Genomic DNA, 20,049 nt, shown 5'->3' on the forward strand with positions numbered 1-20,049 from the left:
CCAGTAAGGCTCTACTGCCATCTCGTGGCACCCCAACGTGTTCCCAGGAGGCAGTGTGCTCAGGTCTAGAAATGAGGTCCCACGACATCCCAGAAACCCACACAAAGATGTTTACCTGTAAATGAGATTAGAATAAGAAATAATCTCGCTTTTTTATTCAAAAGGATCATGTGCTTCACACCAATCTGGTTCCTGAAAGACCTCAGGTCTTAAGATTAAGGTACCATGACATTTATTTTGCCATATTTAACAGTTTCACTTTGAAAAAGCCCAAACAGAAAAAATTACCTTCGAAACCCACTGGGACATTCTCACATAAACTAGATATTTCACAAGCAACAAAGTTCTGTCTTCAATATTCAATCTTTTCAATTTCATCCATGTCTTCAGGATCGAGTTGCTTAATGCTGCTGTCTAGAAGGAGAGAGAATGGAATCAGTCTGAGCCCAGGGCCTGAATGAAATGTCAATGAAATCTCACTCAACTCCGAATTTCTGAAGACAGTGACACTTTTGCAGATATGTGTTCCTGTGAACCCTTGCACAGAAAGCATTGAGAGAGGAACATTCTCAAGATCAGTTAAGGAAGAGATGGTATCAAAATAACCAATTAATACTGACTAAAATAGCATCAGATGCACCAAACAATAGAACATGCGTGTCTAGACAGCTGGGTAGGGAAAAGGCCAGAGCACAAGTGAGAGGAGCCTGGGAAGGGGCCTGCTCATGCTAGGAGGGATGAAGAGAACCCGTGGGGGGGGAAGGCGGCAGTGAGTGTGAGGGGGCGTGGGGGCAACAGGGAGAGGGGCTGAGTCTCCTCCACTGAGGTCGCTTCCCAAGACTAGGTCATATGGCGCTCACCATAGCAAGAGTGGACGGGCTGTAAGTTTCTTTCTTCACCCTCCCTGCTTCTCCTACCATAGGGTGCTTTATCAGCTTCCCTGAGGGGGCCCTGGACATGCTACAGTCTGATTCTAGACTGCATACTCGTGCCTCTGTGCATTCCCCCAGGACAGTGTCCACTGCTTCCCACAAAAGTAAAGTACGATTTTTCCCAAAAGGTGAAGATATATTTGGGGTCATTTGGGTATTCCTCTTCCCCTGCTCCCCAGCCATATCCATGGGCTTTGGGGCATAATTTGAGAGGTAGACACCTCAGTTTAGGTCACCCTTCTAGTTTCCATCAGTTTCGGTCAGAGGGCAGGAGCCAGTCCAGGAGCCCTAGCCAGTTATCAGGGAGCCTGCCTTGTTTGGATGGGGGTCTGGAGGAAGGACAGCAGATCGCAGAATTCAGGACCATCTTAGTTGTTAGGGTGAGGCCAGAGGAAGGGAATAATGTAAGAGAAGAAGCTGGGGACAGAATATAATCCTAAAGGACTTTATTACTTTGTTTCAGATGGTGCTTTATGGGCCGTGAAAAACTGCCCCAGGTCCTACAAGGGGAGTAACATAAACCTGAACTCATACTCATTCCACTGGACTTTTGGATTGTTCTTCAGCTACTGTATATGGATGATTTCACCAACTGTCTCACTGTGGGGACTCTGGCACTGTGAGTTAGAAGTCTCCCACTCCTTGGCTCCTGCCCCTAAGCCTCTGGGCATAAGGTGCGTGACACACGTCATCACCGTCAACATCAGCAAGATGCACGGGTCCCATGGCAACAGGTGCTACTTACTAAAGTGATCCTGGATTTTCATGAGCAAGGGCAGCTTATCCACTTCAATCATGTTGAAGGCGAGGCCCTTTTTCCCAAAGCGTCCTGTCCGCCCTATGCGGTGAAGGTAAGTCTCATAATCTGGCTCCTCAGCTTGGTTTACAGGGAGATCAAAGTTCACGACAATTGTGACCTGCTTCACATCGATCCCTAGAAGAGAAGAGACACCCTAGGGTCCTGCAACTGTTTCCTTAGGACAAAGCTATTGACAAACCACATCTGCCAAGGGAATGAATTCTCATGTAACAGTCACAATTTACAAATAAAATCTGGTCTTCCATCAAGGAAGTGGATACTGGTCAGGCAGTGTGCTTGCACAGTAGGTCTAGGATGCTCGTTTTAAGAGTGTCAGTAGAAGCTAGTTCCACAGAAGGTTGTGTGTGTGTTGTGGACAGGAGCTCTCACCACCCACAGAGCCACAGCCTCCTCTCCGTTCCTGCTGTGTAAGTCCCCAGCAGCCTCCTATCTAGTGTCCCCTACCCTTCCTGGAACCCCACTCTGCACCATGCCCTGGCCGTCCTCCCATCCAGGTCTTTTTTATCCCTTGGCTCACCATTACAACAACTTCCAGCTGGGTTCCCCTCTTCTCTCCTCTAATCTCTCTGACCACAGTCACCATGACAACGTCCAGAACACTTGTGTTCAGGACCCAACTGCCCCAACTGCACAGGACGAAGTACAAATGATTCCAGATTCCCAGCACCCGAAGTCTCACCTCTTCCTCTCCTGAGTCAGATCCAATGTCACAGCCACACGGTCTTGCCATTTTCCAAGCAAACTGTCAATTCTTACCCAATTGGATTCTCTACCCTTCCTTCAAAACCTTTCACATCTAATGTTCCCTAGGAAGACTTCTGTGATCCCCCAGTGCCTCCGTCCTCCGGCACAGTAAGCTGTCTGGGTCACCATCCTTGTCCTCCTTGGAGCTCCTGGTGCCCTCTTTCCTCCTAGGTCTAGAGTCATGCCATCCAGTATGGCTATCCAACTTCAAATTAATTTAAACAAATTCATTTCCTTGGTCACACTAGCCATATATGGCCAGTGGTTACCAACTGAACAGCACAGAACAGATTATTTCCATCAGTGTGGAAAGTTTTATTGAGCTGCACTGGTCTAGACAGTCAAGCATCTGGACACTGACCTCCCAAGGGGCTGGGACCTCATCCTTTTTTCAGGCTACTCTTCCACAGTTCTGAGCTCCATAGCTTGGCAGTTCCCCATTTCTATCTGGTGAACTAAGAATGAATTAGGAAACACTGTCTGAATATGGGGTCTAGGCAAGAGTACAAGAAGGATGAAGTCTGTAGGAAGGACTCTCTTGAAAAAAAACAAAGAATTTTTTTCCCTCAGTAGTCAAAAGTTTTGAAGTTAAAAACACCTCCGAGATGGTCAACATCGTTAGGCAATGTGAGTTAAACACACAATGAGATGCCACATACATCTACTAGAATGATTAAAAAGAGTGACAACACCAACTGCTGGCAAGGAAGTGGAGGAACTGGAACTCTCCAACACAGCTAGTGAGGATAGAGAGGTAGTCGCTCTGGAAGACAGTTTCTGAGGAAGCTAAATATGCATTTACTGTATGACCCAGACATCCTACTCCTAGATACTTATCCAAGAGAAATGAAAACAGGTCTCTGAAAAACCTATACATGAATACTTACAGCTTTATTCAAAATAGCCCCAAACTGTTAAAAATCTAAATGTCCCTCAACTGGTGAATGGATGAATTGTGGTACACCCATTCAATGGCTACTACTCGGCAACAAAAAGGACTGGACTACTGATGTAAGTCACGACACTGATGAATTCAAAAGCATTACTTGAGTGGAATAAGTCAGACACAAGGGCTGACTATATAAACAGCATTAATTTATATAGCATTCTGAAAGAAACAAAATAAAGAGACAGAAATCTGATCAGTAGTTGCCAGGGGTCAGATGATAAAAGGAAGAGGCTGGCTACAAAGGGGCATAAGCAAGTTCTGGAGGATGAGGGGAGTGTTCTGTACTTTGATTATGGTGATGGTCACATGACTCTGTATGTTTGTCAAAAGTCACTGTAAAGTTAAAATCAGTGAGATTTATCATATGCAAATCACATTTCAATAAACCTGATGTTGAACATGAACACACACACACACGCACACACCTCGAGCACAGACATTGGTTGTTATAAGAACTTTCTCTTTCCCATCCCGAAACCTCTGAATGATGGAGGCTCGCTGATCCACGGTCAGCTCTCCGCTTAACAGAGACACTTGGTGGCCGTCCTGCATCATCTCCACAGTCAACCACTTGGCATTTCGACGAGTCTATGTGAAAACACAAAACCCAGCATAGCAGCCCACGTCCAAGCAGACTGGCTGTGTTTGCCATGCTCACATAGGCACAGCAGGGAAGCCAGAAAGGCTGCTTGGGAGCTGTGCTTTACCTTTCCCTTAAGCCCTAAGAGGAACCTTCGAATGGGGCACCTCCTGTGCTGCTCAAGGTCATATCCTCTCAACCTGTGGGAGCTTTGGCTTCTCAGCCATGAAGCAGAGATAAAATGCTCACTTGCTTCATGTGGTAGGATGATGACAAAATGGAATAACAGTGGAGACAACCTCAGGCACTGTAAGTGTGCTTCCTATCTCCTGGTGTCTCGCTCAGATCTTTAATGTGTTACGGTCACTGTTTTCACCACAATACGATGAAACGCATACCTCATTTCATTTAAAAAAAAAAAAAAAAAAAGAACCAAGAGCTTAAAAACATGAAGTCACTTGCCCAAGGTTTTCATGGCTAGTCCATGGTAGAAGCAAGCTTGCTTTTATTCTACAAGCATGTCCTCAGTGCTGTCCCTGTGCCAGGCGGGTGCCAATTCTAGTGAGACTAGGCAAGTAAGATAGAGGAGGTCCTGCACTCATGGAGCTTACAGTGTTCACGTGGTAGAGAGAAAATAAAACCAAGATGTGAATGTGAAACATGTCAGAGAGCAAAAAATAAATACGAAAATAAAAATAGGAAAATATTAATAGTGAGTGACTGAGTGGCTACTTTACTCATAGTAAGTCAGGAACTAGAAAAGAATATTCTTAATCTGATGGAGGGGACCTGTAAAAACCCCACAATGAACATCAACCTACAGGGGCAAGTGTTAGAAGCAATCCTAAAATAGGGAGGCCTCTATTTAACGTCATCTTGAAGTCTCTATTCCGTTACTTAATCTTTCTAAGTTCCTCCCATAACATACGGATTCATTTCTGTCCCAAGTGGTTCTGAAGATTAAATATGCTCCTGTACTCAAAGTGCTGACAGGGGTGCCTGGGTCTCTGGCCCCTATTAGTGTCACTGTCCCCTCCACTCCTGCGGGCGAGTCTGAGCACGGCGAGGACAGATCTCAGCACCGTTACCTGGCAGAAGATGATGGCCTGCCCAATGGTGATGCCACCGTAGATGTTGCACAGGGCTTGGTACTTGTCTTTCCTACTCTCGCACAACACGTAATACTGTCGGATGTTGTTCAGGGTCAGCTCCTCTTTTCGTAACTTAATAACATTAGGGTCTGGAATGATTCGCTCTGCAAACTGCCACACAGAGTCCTCAAAGGTCGCTGAAAAGAGGAGCATCTGGCACTCAGAAGGTAAAGCTCTGTAAGAGAAGGGAAGACATCATCAGCCTCGGCCATCCCTGTCACTCTCCTGGGGGGTGGAGGGCTTCAAACATGTCCTAGCCCCTGCCACCAGGGGTCAGCAGAGGAGTGGCTGCCTGCCACAAGTTCCACCCCTGTGCAAAGGGCCATGTGTTCTGCCCCTCTATGCCACCAAGAATTTGGAAAGACACACACAAGCTGAGTGTGGAGCTCAAGTTTAGATATGTATTTTGAAGGGTCTGGGGTCTTTCATGCCCATTTTCTTCCTAAGCGAGGCAGAGTCAGGAGCCCCGGGTGTCCGTCTAGGTATTCTTCATGGTGTTCGTCTCACACAAAGTGAAATGGGAGCAAGGAAACAGGCCAGTAATTCAATGGCAGGTGTTAGAGTTCTTGGGAGAAAAAGAACAGCCACACTCACTTTCTTTGGGATGGGAAGGACCTGGATAGAAACAAAAGGGGAACACAGGGGAAACACTACTGCACACAAACCATGAGCTGAACCTGCAGCAAACACAGGGCTGATTCACACCGAGTTTAAAAACGGGCAAAATGAAGCTAGCAGTAAGAACAGAGGTTAACCCTGGGGAGGAGTGGCAGGGATGGGGGGCAGGTGGAGGCTGGGATATAGGAAACAATCTGTAGGGGAACTCTGGAGTGCTGGTAAACTTTTAGTTCTTGGTCTGGGCTATTATCTCATGAACCCAACCTCTTTGAATTTTCACTCAGCTGTATACTTGTGATTCATGTATTTCTCTGAACATATTGTATACATCAATAAATTTTAACTTACTCTGATTTCACCAGAGAGAAATCACCACTTTTGAGAAGACAGAGCATCTAGAAGATAGGATGTTAGTGTTAAAGGAGAGTGGGGAGATCATGAAATCCAGTGACTCCCAGGTACTACGTCAAGCCTGTGGCGTGGGTTGTCTGGGAAGCTTTTCCAAGTAATGATCTGGCAGACTTCTGGGCAACTACAGTAGACTGTCTACAGCTGTACCTTCCCTGCTTCCCACGTACCACGAGTATGATTATAAAGAGACAGAAAGACATGAACCCACAACATGAACAGAAGGAGAGAAATCAGTGGATGTGATAACTCAATGTATTTCTGGAAGACAGGAAAGCGTGGTAAACAAGAAAGCAGATGACGCCCTCACATGAGCAGTACAGATGGAAACGGTGATGCAGACAGTGGCTGAGATGCAAAGGTAGGGGCTCCCTCAGAACCTCTGAGAGTTCTTGGAACTACGAGCACCCGGTGCCAGAGAAAGCGGGGGTGGTGTGCTAGAAGATACGAGGAAAATTCTGCATTAGCTTGCTGTGTTTTGGAGGAGAGAGAGGGTGGGGGAAAGAAGGGGAGACATCTTGGCCATCTACTGTATCACAGTTCTCCATCTGGAAAAAGCTGGCACCACGACTGGCATCCCAAGGTTTGAGACATTTCATGCCAAAAAGACGATGTACACAGATTACACCAGGAAAGGAAACATGGGCATTCTACAGAACACTCTGGATTTCAAAGACCTGGGATGAAACAAATCATGTAAATTATTTCATTAATGATTTTTATATTGATTAAATTGATAACTTATTAAATGCTATCTTTTATATATTTAAAGAAAATATAACATGAATTTCACCTTTTTAAAAATGTGGCTATTAGAAAATTTAAAATTACACAAGTAGCTTGCATTATATTTCTATGGGACAATACTATGATTTAATCTTGTTTAAGCAAAAGAAGAAAATCAACAATGGAGGAATGAACAAGCAACATAAATCCCTAAATTTTTTTTAAAGATTTTATTTATTTGACAGACAAAGATCACAAGTAGGCAGAGAGGCAGGCAGAGAGAGAAAGGAAGGAAAGCAGGCTCCCTGCTGAGCAGAGAGCCCGATGTGGGGTTCGATCCCAGGACCCTGGGATCATGACCTGAGCTGAAGGCAGAGGCTATAACCCACTGAGCCACTGAGGTACCCCCATAAATCCCTAATTATTACTTAATATTCTCTTGAAGTGAAAGCAATTGGGTCTTTCCTGGAATTCTGAGTCTTTCATTCTCAGTTATATGTAAATGGTAAGGGATGGCAAGAGAGAGTCTCACTTGATCTTTGGCCAAAATTAATATTTTTTAAAAGATTTTATTTATTTCACAGAGAAAGAAAGAGCAAACACAAGCAGGAGGAGTGGCAGGGAGAGGGAGAAGCAGGATTTCACTGAGCAAGGAGCCTGATGGTGGGCTCAATCCCAGGACCCTGGGATCATGACCTGAGCCGAAAGAAGATGCTTAACTGACTGAGCCACCAGGGCACCCCTGGCCAAAACTATTTTAAATAAGAAGTCTGGCTGAAAATGTGTATAAGGAGTAGCTGGATCCCACTTTATTTCAGGCAGTTGGGCATGTACAAGTAGGAGACTAGAGGTTTATTCTGTGCAGAAATCCCAGACTTGAGGATGCCAGCCTCGCAGAAGGTGAGAGTAAAGCCGAGAGCTGAAAATAGGGAGTGAAAATATGCATATGAATATGCAGCCCATTCCCTGGCCCTTTTCCCAGGAGGCCAGCAACCAAATATATGTCTCCTACGGAGGAGATGAGAGACATTCCATAGTTCTAATAACCTGCAAGTAACGAGCATCCTAGGGGGAGCTGCCCAAGTCACAAGCCCCAACCATGCACCCAGAGCTGCCAGCAAGCTTCTTGGTTCTCAACCATAGGTAATGAGAGGCTAGCCAAGAATCACCAGATACGAGGGGGAAAGGTCCACCATAAGAGAGACAGAACAAAGAGACAAAAAGGAGAAACTTAAGATAATTCAGAGGCAAAGTTGAAAACAGGAAAAAAATTGTAAATACTCGAATTAATATTCTCAGAGAGACAATAGCAGCATATTGCGCCTATAACAAGAAAAGGAAGTTACAGAAGAGGAACAGAGAAAGCCAGGGCAATCTCACGAAAAGAAGGTCAAACAACTGTGTTATTTTAATGACAGACAGAAGGACACATTCAACTGGGTGAAAAAGGTAAATACCAGAAAAAGAGCCACTGTCCCGCATGAAGGAAGAACAGAGGATGAGGCTTGGTGGGAAGGAGACATGAAAAGTATATATGGACACCGAACCTCCCAAGTTCAGGATGCGACAGGCAACACTTCTAAATTCAAAGTTGTTTTGTCTTTGGAAAGCACATAGTGCTCAACTGGAAGCAGGGGATGCTGAACCCGTCTGGCCACCCTGCACAGAGGGACATGCATTAGTGCGTTCCTCCCTTGGTATCTCTAGGAAACAGTGAAGTTACATCGCGTGCTTCCATGCTTGCAAGTGAAATGTCCTGCAGGTGAACAAATGGAGACATTCTGACCATGGATGCCTTACCACGTTCAGTGGGGAGCTAATTCTGGAAGATCTTACCAGTCAGTGCTCATACTTTGTACATTACACCAGCTGCTATGTCAAATTACAGCAACAAAAAATATCTTCCCCCATTTCTTAGGATTTGAAAAGTGGGAGTTCAAAATATCTTCTTGACTTCTATGGAGTTTTAATGAGACACAGAAAATCTAAAACAGAAGATTGCTGATATCACATCCAAATACAAACTAGCTTCTGCTCGACTGTCTGCATGTGCCGCAGACAGTGCAAACGTAAACTCTGGCAGCTTCCACTCAGTCTATAAAATTCTCAGAGAAAACAAAAAGATCTTGCCACCTAAATATCCCGCAGGCTTTGTGCACAGCACTTCTAAAAGGTGAATCATTTGCTTAATTGTAACACCGAGCTTTCATTATCAAAGTTTTTGCTTACTTTTGGCTTCCTCAGAACTTGCAGAGGTACTTAGTAAGATTTTTACCTGTATGGAAATGGAAGGAGAGAGTCACCTGGAGAGTCACCTGGACATCTGCTTGTATGATACTATCACTGTTGAGGCCATGGTAAGGAGTTAAAAAGTTGCCCAGTCATAAAGTCATATTTTCAAAGTGTGAGACAAAAAGTCCTTCTCTAATCTGAAAATACACTGAAGGTGGGAATGGAGGAGGTGATCATAGTAAATGATTGTAATAAAATGCTGTTTCTCCAAAACTGTGTGATGACCTGTGAAGTTGCTTTCAGGAGACTGTTTGCCCCTGAGTTGTCTAGTGTTACCTACAAATACTCGTAGCAAAAAAATTACTAATTTTTTAGGAAATAAGGCTGCTGCAGGACTAAAAAATGTCACCAGAAAAGGGCAGCCCAGTTGAACAAGACTTTCTTGTTCCTTTGCTATAAACTGTAACTTACTTAGAATCCATCTTTGATTTCACAAGCCTAAATCGCTTCTGTGCTTCACCACCATTTTCCTTGAGAACCGCAGTGGTAGCTGATGTACTTCAGGGCGTTTGAAAACGATGGACATTTTAGATGTGGAGAACCTAAATGGTGGACTTACAGATGCAAGGGATCTGAATGACAAACAGCTGATCTACCAAACAAGCCTGCAGCGCGGATGTGTACATTTCTAGAAAGCTAGACACGAATGCTTGCGTGTTTGAAAACCTGGTGTTGATAGTAAGTAAACTCTTAACTAGTCCATGCTTGAACACTTTTGTGAAGAGCACAGCACACTGGACGAACAGCAGGAGTCAGCAAAATGAATTTTATGGTCCAATGTAAAATTTCCCACCATATACCAAAAAGGCGGCTTCAGGTAGTTCAGAGAATTATTACTGGAAGAGGAAAGGAAAAGAGTAGAAACAGCTTACTGTGCTGGTTGGGTCTTTAAACACAAGTAAGAGCTATTTAATTAGTCCTATTGTATTGAAATTATCCTCATAAAAAATCTTTTATTTGAGTATCTTAAAAATATATAATGGCACAGAGCACAAAATTTAAGCAGCCAATAATGAATTTAAAGAGATTAAAATAAACTGCTGTCAAAGATGACATTATAAAATACTGTTTATGTTTCTCATATTATTCATTTAGCTAATTGAACTAATAATTATGGCTAATTGCCACTGTTAACCAGTTCTGTTGTTTTGCTTAAATAGTTGCATTTATTTATTTATTTCCTAAAGATTTTATTTATTTGACAGAAAGAGACACAGCAAGAGAGGGGAACACAAGCAGGAGGAGTGGGAGAGGGAGAAGCAGGCTTCCCACTGAGCAGGGAGCCTAATGTGGGGATCAATCCCTGGACCCTGGAATATTGACCTGAGCCAAAGGCAGACACTTAACGACTTAGCCACCCAGGTGCCCCAAATAGTAGCAACTATGTAATAGAAAACATAGGGGGATATAGAATTTAAAAGAAACATGTACTTCCCATATTTTTATCTTAATAACACATGTGTATGACTATTTTTCTATATTATTACATAGATATATTTTTTTGTCTGTAATGACTGTGTCCTGCTCTTTAAAAAGTTCTTTACTGTAGGGAAAGAAATAACCTAAGCAATTTTTCCAGATCTGGGAGGCACAAATTTTGCAAATGAAGAGGATGAGTGCACTATGTGTCGAGAACAATGAGTGAGGAAAAAAGGACCCAAACCAATGCACATCACTGAGAAATATTAGAATACAGTGGAGAGAGAAGATTCTGAAAGCTTCTAGAGACAAAAAACAGATTACCTACAAAAGTTTGGGGATCAGGATGACATTAAACTTGTCAGCAACAACATGGGAACTGACAGTATTAATTATGGTATCTTAAAAAAATTTTGTTTTCAACACTGACTCAGAATTTATTGGAAGAATTAACTTGGATTCCACATGCAAGCAAACTGTCCATCAAAAGATCAGATTTACAGCTACAATGAAGACACTTTCAGACATGTGGGAGATGGAAAGTGAAATTCCTAACAAGTCTTTTCAGGAAATGATTAGAGAATATACTCCCGAACATTGAGTAAACTGACAGTAACTAAGAAAAAGCACCCAGAAAACGGGAGATTCCAAGACCTATAGTGACAGCTGTACAACCAGACCAGACTGAAACTGGACAGAGCTTGGGAGAGTTTCAGGAAAAAAGACATTGATGGAGTAGTTTGTTTGTTTGTTTTTAAAGATTTTTTAAAAAATTTATTTGACACAGAGAGAGAGAGGTCACAAGTAGGCAGAGAGGCAGGTAGAGAGGGGGAAGCAGGCTCCCTGCAGGGAGCCAGATGTGGGGCTTGAACCCAGGACCCTGGGACCATGACCTGAGCCGAAAGCAGAGGATTAGCCCACTGAGCCACCCAGGTGCCCCATTGATGGGAGTTTTTAAATGTATTTGCCTATTTGGAAATACCACTGAAATTAAAACACATATGACGAAATAGGCAGAGAAAGATTAAATATCCCTAGCCAGTAATACTAACCAAACTAAGGAAAACAGACAATTATTAATTCTAGGGGAAATAGCTGTATAAGGAAAAAACATAATTATAATAATACACTGCATGACAGTGAACAATATTTATAATGCCCTAATGATAAAAACACTATTAAGGCAGTCAACTCTTACAACGTAAGCACAGAGAGGTGGCAGAGGGGACAGGAAGCGGGGGGAGGGTGGTGGTACCAAAGAGCTGGATTCCCACTTCCTATACTAGCAGTCAACAGACACTGACACACTAAGAAACAGCCATTTGAGCATACTATTTAAACATATGAAGGTTAATACCAAAATAGAGATTCTCTAGAAGCAGCACTGTTTTTCATTACAGGTCTTTCACAACTGCTTGTTTCTTGTTTTTTTTTTTTTTTTTTTTTTTTTTTTCTTGAAAGATTTACTTATTTATTTTGGGCAGGGCAGGAGTGGGAGGGGCAGAGAGAGAGAATCCCAAGCAGACTCTGCACTCAGTGTAGAACTCAACTCAAGGCTCCATCTCAAGATGCTGAGATCATGGTCTGAGCCAAGACCAAGAGCCAGATGCTTTATCCACTATGCCACCCAGGTGCCCCTCAGTATTACTTGAATTTAATAAGTGACACAGATCCTTAGAGCCCACTCCCAGAAATTCTGAACCAGTAAGGCTCGGGTTAGGCCCAGTAATGTGTAATTTTAAGGCCCCTGGGTGATCCTGAGAGAGAGGCCTAGGAAAACAACAGGATTTACTTGACAAATGAAAGGCAAAATCAGGACTAGACCATGTGTCTCCTGATTCGAAGTTACTGTGTTCTCTACTCTCCACAGCAGCTTGTGCAGGCTTTAATAAATTCTCTTTAGACATTTGCTCTTAACAGCAAAATTAGTGGCACAATTTGGTGGGTTTCATGTATAGGCCTGCAGTGGAAACAAAACCAATCAGGCAAGATGACAAACTAAAGTGGGGAAATGACAGCAGTCTACGAGGCTGCTGAGCTGGTGAAAATACTCCCCAGTTTGTTTTAAAAGCAAAGGAAGTAGGGAATCAAGCCATGAAGACAACTGGGAGCAGCAGATAAATCAAACTCCCCCTCCAGACCGAAGATCCAGGAAGAAAAAAGGTGAATGTGAAACTTACCTCTGAATCCGAATGCTCTGATCTGAGAATCCTTGTGTGTCAATCATCACATCCGCTTCATCCAGGACAAACACACGAATCTTAGTCAAGTCAATTAATTTTCGCTTGAAACACCAATCTAGAACAGTCCCAGGAGTGCCAATTATAATCTGTTTGGTGATGTCCGTGCCTCTGGGAACTGGGGAGAAAAGGGTTGAAAGACTCCTTAAGATGCAAAGGACCCTCACAGTCCACAACTCGGGACCACACAACAGGACTGTGAAGTGAAAGTATATTTCGTGACGATTTTCTAAGTGCAAACCCTGAGGGTCATTGAGGATTTGTATTTGCAGAGCTTTAGGATAAGTCCCCCGTTTCTAGGTTTAGAGTCATAACAGTCCTGCCATTGGATTCTGCCCCACGGTCAGTGAAAAAGCCACCCTTCAGCGATCCCATCACCTTACAAAAACAGCAGCACAGCTGTGAGAAACCTACCAACTGTTCCCAAATGGAAAATAAGCACAGTACTATCAATGGGTTACATTAAATAAATTATGGAATGCTATGAAGCTAGTCAAAACAATGAGGTGGGATTATATTCATGAATGTAGAAAGATGTCCAAAGCATGTGCTTTTTTAGACATTATGAAAAAACGCTCCCATCTTCATGAACACTCTACAAAAACAAACACCTACATGTACATCCTCATGTGTACAAACTGAAAAAAGAAAGCAAACCACGGAGGTCTTGTGAATAAAACTATTATCCTTGGAAACATGTTTTTGAATGACAAGGAAGAACAACTTCCACCTTTATCTTTTGACCTTCTCTGTTTTAAAGGTTTATTTTTTCCTGCTATGCACATGTGACACTTTAATGAAAATGTTAAACATTTTTTGTTCTGCAAAAAAACAACTGAGCCCCCCAAAAACGAAAGCTATCATCTTGCAGGATGTGGAAATGATGCAGCTAACATGTACGGGGTCCTTATTAAGTGCCAAGTGTGTACACAGTGCTGCCTCTACATCAGTTCATTTAATTCCAGTCACAGCTCCTTGGGACAGGTGCTATGATGGCTCCCATTTTAGAGACGAGAAACCGGAGAAGGTACAGAATATGGTTGCTGGTGGTGGAGTCCGGAATTACAAAATCTGCCAGGCCGGCTTACTGGTACATACTGCGATTCCCTCGAATGGCGTACATCACTTGAACATCCACACAGAATTTTCCCATCCGTTCGACCACGCGACCAGTCTGCAAAGCCAGTTCATAAGTAGGAGCTAGGCAGAGGCACTGCGAGAGAAAGGAGGGGGAAATCGCAAGGCTCACACAAGCCATCATGCAAATCTGAGGCACAGTTAAAATTCATACAGGGAGACGCAAGTTTTGTGCAAAACTGGGAGATTTTGGATGAATAAAGTATTTTCAGTTGAACACAATTTAGCAGTGATAGATCTGAAGTGAATGTTGAGTATGGAAGGAGAGAAGGGGCTGAAGGATAGAGAAATACCTTTATATATTCCTCTCTAGAGTTATGCAGAACCACAGATCTGGCTTTATTGTGTGTGTGTTGGGGGGTGGTGTAGGGAGGCTGGGAATCAAGAAGAAAGGAAATGCAAGGCAAACCACTCCTTGAGTGTCACCCTGTCACTTCTTCCCTGCTATTAAAAGTCTGCCTGTTTCCAGAACACTCCCTGATTGATCCAATCCACTATACACACCTCTGGCAGAATATTCCCTAAAACTCTTCCCTCTGTTACCTCCAGCCCCTATATCTGGTGGTTGCTGAGGAATGAAGATGTTGATGGAAGAAACTGGTGATATTTAATGCATTTATGGGCTTCAATTAAATATCTGTGATACAGAGGACAGGAAAACATAGCTAAAGTGCTAATAATTGTTTCCACACATTTCTCAACATGGGTTTAAGCACAGATTTTCCTGAAAAATTTTTATTCATAATACCAAACCCTGAATATGTATTTCAGTGAACCTGTCCAAAAAGCCAGGCACCAGTCTTCCACATCCCCAGCTTATCTTGCTAACAAACTGTAAGCTTCCTAAAGGAATCCTTTGCGTGGGGTGCACTCAGTACTCAGGTACTCAGCTTGTCAAATGAGCTGATGAGAGCAGCTTGGAGATACACAGGAAAAGCACCAGACACTTGCCCAAAGTGGAAGCTAGGCTAAGAGAAGGGCAAGCACACTTCCAGCCCCTGCTCTGCCACTGTTGGCTACCTGTGACCTCATGCGAGACACTTTCCTGCCCAAGTCTCAGTCTCCCCTCTGCTACAGGAGGCAGCGGACCGGGTGCTGCTTTGGTCCTACAGCTCTAAGGCCACCACTTGTGAATTGCTCACTTCAGGTCAAGTGCAGTGTGAAAAGGATATATTATTTCATCTACACGACAATTCTATGAGGCATTCATTCACTAAGCAAGCCAGACACTGTGCTCAGAGTCAGCAATGATCCACGCTTTTAGAGATGTTATCCTTCCAGACAGGGAAACAGACTTCGGAAGATCTACTAACTCACCTAAGACACTCTAGGAGTAAGCAGAGAGACTAGGACTGGAACAGGTCAAACTATAAAGCCTGCGCTCCCACCACCGTTCCATCCTGCCCCAATGCTCTGTGATTTTGAGAAGAAATGCCTATTCTACATGCTATCATAGCATGGCAATATTATCTCCCACTACTAAAATATCACTAGCACTGCAAGCATTCCCCTCTCTCCATCAACCTTTCCTTACCTGTGGGAACAATTCCAAGGTATTGACTCTGCTTAGCATTGCCAAGACAAAAGCAGCTGTTTTTCCTGTTCCAGACTGGCTCTGGGCTATGAGGTTCTGGGGTCTGTAGAAAAAAAGAGACACCTGGGCATAAACTGCACACAGAAGGCTAAAAACCAAGTTGGAACAGCACTGCCCTGGAAACTCACGGGTGGGCCAGCATCATAGGGAGAGCCATCTCTTGGATTTTGGATGGTCTGTTAAATCCCATTGCATAGATCCCTTTTAATAGCTCTTCCTTCCTGTAAGAAAAAAGAAAAAGCACACACTTAAAGCCTACAATTGGTCAGCAGCCTCAGAAATACAGACTCAAAAGGTGTATTTCTAAATTAAGCCACTCTACAACAGGGCTTCAGGATTTAGAAATATACAGTTTACACCTTGACTCCCAAACATACACAATTATGCCTGTATAGTTGAACCACTCAAATAATAAGCTATGCTATAAGCCTAGGCTGAGGACAGTATTAATAGCCTAACATTGAACTTTCGGTTGAACCAAGCAAAAAAGGAAAAACTCATCTGATAGAAGTGTATAAATTTGTCAGAAGAGTTTTATTTTCTGCACAAGCAGAAAACAGATTTACTCTTTCTTTCTTTTTTTTTTTTTAAGATTTTATTTTTAAGTAATCTCTACACCCAAAATGGGGCTTGAACTCATGACCCCCAGATCAAGAGTCCCATGCTCTTCTAACTGAGCCAGCCAGAGGCCCATACTATTTAATTCTTTTTAATGAATGACAATCTTTGATTCTTTAATAGCAGTTTTCAAAGAAGACAAAGTTTTATTGAGGTAATTCTTAACATCAATTCTTTCTAGGAGCAGAGGACACAATATTACCTCATCCTTCTAAGCCAACATTTTTTTTTTTTTTTTTGAGAGAGCAAGCGAGAAGACACACGAGTGGGGTGGGGTAGAGGGCAGGAGCAAAGGCAGAGAGAGACCATCTTAAGCAGGATCCAGGCCCAGCAGAGACCCCAATGGACGGCTCATTGATCTCATGATGTTGAGATCATGACCTGAGCTGAAATCAAGTGTTGGATGCTTAACTGACTGAGCAACTCACACACCCCTGAGCCAGCATTTTTAAATGCATCTTTCCCGCGATCTCATGATAGTTGACAGAAAGAAGAGAAAATGACATAGGTTGGAAAACCTCCACTTTCAATGACATGCACGTTTTGCATTTGGTTATTTGGCAGATTACTGGCTGCCAACTGTTAATCACAAGTAGGCATCTTCTTTCATTTAGAAATTGTTGGGGCATTGGGGTTTTGGCTTTTTCCCCTCTACGTAAGTCCCTATTAGTAACTCTTCCTGTTAAAATGCAGTTCCTTAATGCTAGTTGATAGATCCCTTGAAAATGCAAACCCATTTGGGAAAGTTATTCATTTTAATACCGTCTGAAACAAAATATAATTAGGAAGGTAACAGCTTCTAACTCATCTAAAGGGGTTGAGGGAAGGTATTTGGGCCATCAGTGTCCCCGTATCTGTATTACAGTATGGAGAATAGCAATATGGCTGTGTTGAGCTTAGCTATCCCCATTAGCATAAAGTTAGAATATTTTACCATCAAGATGTTCTCAATTTGCTGCACACTCAGGTATCCTACTGCTCCTTTCTGAATTATATTTCAAATACATGCAAAATGTACACATCTCATTTTAGTATTAAATATTAGAACATTAAGGGGATTCTGAGAGTTTTTATTTTTAGCAGATTACTTTGTTCGGTACCATTCTTTCCGGCATTTTCCCACAATAAATGAGTAAAAGTACTCACAGCCGCAGCTCTTCAAACGTTTTCACTGAGTAGAGTGGAGAGCTGGGATCCTTCTGTAAGACTTCAACTCGGTGACTGGATTCTACTAAGGACTGTCGGATTAACTTATTTAAGAGTGAATTAGCTGCCAAATCCACTGAAAAGCAAAAATTAAAAAGGATGATATTGCAGGAGAAAATCCAGCCTCCAAAATGAATCTAATCAATTGGTCCTTCCCATTCAGAGAATGTATGTCAAGCAACTGCTCCTACTCTCATCTTTCCTCTAAAAGGAGATTCTAGAAAGAATGATGTAACACTGAGAATTCCTTTTTAGACGAGAATCCAGTTTCTTATGCTCTGCTGCTATACCAACCTCTGACCTTAAGCAAGCCTACTTCTATCACCACCAGAACTAATTTTTCCTTGCCAGCTGAAAACTCTTAGTCCATTCCTACATATTCCATTTCAACTTCCCCTAAAGAAATATGGCTAATCCTAATTTAGTATTTCTCCTGATAGTCACTACTTACGAAGAAAACAGAAGACCGCCCTTTTCCCATTGAGATTATATTATTTGCTCATTGTGAAAATCATGAGTGCTAGTTTACATGCGAATAAATTTATCTCCTACCTACATCTTCATCATCTTCTTCCGTATTATTAATAGAACCATCTAAAAGAATGGAAGAGAAACAATAAATACCAACAGAAATGTAAAGTGTATGATCTCTCACCATCTCCATAGTATGCACTGACAGCAAGGGTCATCCAGTGAAGGAGTGGGTTAAAAAACTGGGAAGGTAGTGGAGCACCTTGACAGTTAATAGGAGCCAGAGGCATTTCAGTTGCCAGAGACCTGAGGAAAGCAATGTTTTGTTTTGTTTTTTAAATTAATTGAGGCCAGTCTGCCTTATCTAACAGCACTCACCTATATTTGGGACTGTAGAACTCTTAATGCCCCGAAGGTTCTTCCGGGGATGGATGAGGTTTGAAAACTATTGAAAGACACAAATTTCAACCAACATTAGGAAGCAAGTCACCAAGCAGCCCAGGGCTCCCCCTTAGCAGGGAGGGACCCACCCGAATACTGTTTCCTTTGCCCTGTCAGGTATTAATTCTGACACTAGATTCTTTTCAGGAATAGGTCACCTCTATGAATTACGCTAAAAATCGAAGGAGACTTTACTGCTGCCCCTGTACCTTAAGTTCCTCTTTATAGTCCTCTAACCTAAGTGTGGCAGTCCTTGGGGGTCACAGCACGAGGACGGGATGGTGGGTAGCAAAGCGCGGTGGTCGGTAAGATGGAAGCTAGCCGAAGCTCAATGGTCAAATTGGGAGAGCAGGAAACTCCAAGATCTAGTTGGGACTGTCAGCTCCTTTCTCTCCCGAGACTTCTAGGGGTCTTCATTTCGCCCTTTCAAACCAAAGGTCTTGCGTACCTCTCGGGGTCTCCTGCCCCTGGCCCTCCCCCACATCCTTGCCACATCCCCCCCCACCCCCACCATTTTGACACCCCACTCCACACGCTAGCGGGGTTCTCTCCTCCCGCCCTTCCCGGCAGATGTCCCTCTCGGAGTGCGATTCTGACCCCCGCCCACTTGCCCTCCCCGGTTCAGCGGCAGTTACATGACTGTTCAGCCGCTCGCTCTCCGCCGCCCCGGCGTCGCCTCCCCAAAGTAACGACGCCATAGCCGCGATCGCAGCTCCCGCCCCCAGCACGTGCGCCCTCCCCCGGCACGAGGCAGTGCCCGGCTCCATCCTGCGGCCAATGAGCTTCCTCCGGGGGCGGGCTGACGCGCCCTCGACCACCCGCGACGCGCTGCGCAGGCGCGCGAGCTCCAGGGAGGTGGGCGGAGCCAGGAGAGGAGGTGGGGGCTGCGGGAGACGAATTCAGAGGCAGGTTTGCCGTCTGGCAGCGGCGCGTGGGCGCCGGGGGTTCAGGAACCCGCCACGCAGCGCCAGTGTCGTGAACACTCGCCTGCTCCTGACCTTTGCTAAGCCAGCAAGAGCTTGAGACTGTAAGCCGCACTGATTCGGGAGTCCTACCTCCCTTACCCAACACCTACTACGCGATTTTCCGGGCGATGAGGCCGGATCCTCCCCCCTCCCGGCTTCCAGAACTCCTGCTGTTTCCCCGAAATATCCGCTTATACATTACATGATGTCAGAAAGACCAGAGAATTTCATAGGAAAGTAGAGGGTCAGAAATGGTGAGTTTCAGCTGACAAATTAATTCAAATGCGAAAGATGCTGAAAGGAAGTAAGGTTGTTCAGGTTCTAACTGTTGTCCCTGTTCTAATACCTGTGATGTTTACACACACCGGCTTGCTTTAATTTTAATTCTGGTATGTGCTCTTTGCTAATGCAGTCCTGAGATAACTGTTTTCCTTGCGGTACAACCTTTACCTCCTACCCGTATCTGCATAATCGGACACAGATTCCTTGTACTACTGACTGCTAAACTTCAGTTTTCTGCTTGGAATCTTGAGATTTGGATCAGCATCTCTTCAAAACCCCACAAACCAAAAACTTAGTTATGATCTCTCCGTGGTGCTGAAAGCAAGACTCCCCAGCTCCGTTGAGTCACTCTCAGGCACCTCAATCGTTTATTTTGAGGTTAATCAAATTCCTTTTCAGCCTTCCCATGTGGATTCTAGTAGCAAATGTTTTTGTCTCACAATGATAACTTTCTAC

At 43.7% G+C, this 20,049-nt stretch overlaps 1 protein-coding gene across 1 annotated transcript; it reads right to left on the minus strand.

Annotated features, from left to right (window-relative positions):
* Nucleotides 1-140: 140 nt before the first annotated feature.
* On the minus strand, nucleotides 141-19,141 carry DDX25 (DEAD-box helicase 25). The gene is made up of 12 exons (XM_004750201.3): nucleotides 18,982-19,141; nucleotides 18,284-18,350; nucleotides 17,987-18,028; nucleotides 17,375-17,510; nucleotides 15,739-15,831; nucleotides 15,551-15,653; nucleotides 13,978-14,092; nucleotides 12,820-12,997; nucleotides 5,114-5,351; nucleotides 3,871-4,033; nucleotides 1,678-1,866; nucleotides 141-414 (listed from the first exon to the last, which is right to left on the minus strand). Exons 1-12 carry the CDS (start codon nucleotides 19,111-19,113, stop codon nucleotides 353-355), a joined length of 1,518 nt encoding a protein of 505 aa, XP_004750258.1. The 5' UTR covers nucleotides 19,114-19,141; the 3' UTR covers nucleotides 141-352.
* Nucleotides 19,142-20,049: the final 908 nt, after the last annotated feature.

Source organism: Mustela putorius, unplaced genomic scaffold (genome assembly GCF_011764305.1).
Source record: "Mustela putorius furo isolate JIRA1106 unplaced genomic scaffold, ASM1176430v1.1 tig00000460_pilon_pilon_pilon, whole genome shotgun sequence".
Lineage (NCBI taxonomy): Eukaryota > Metazoa > Chordata > Mammalia > Carnivora > Mustelidae > Mustela > Mustela putorius.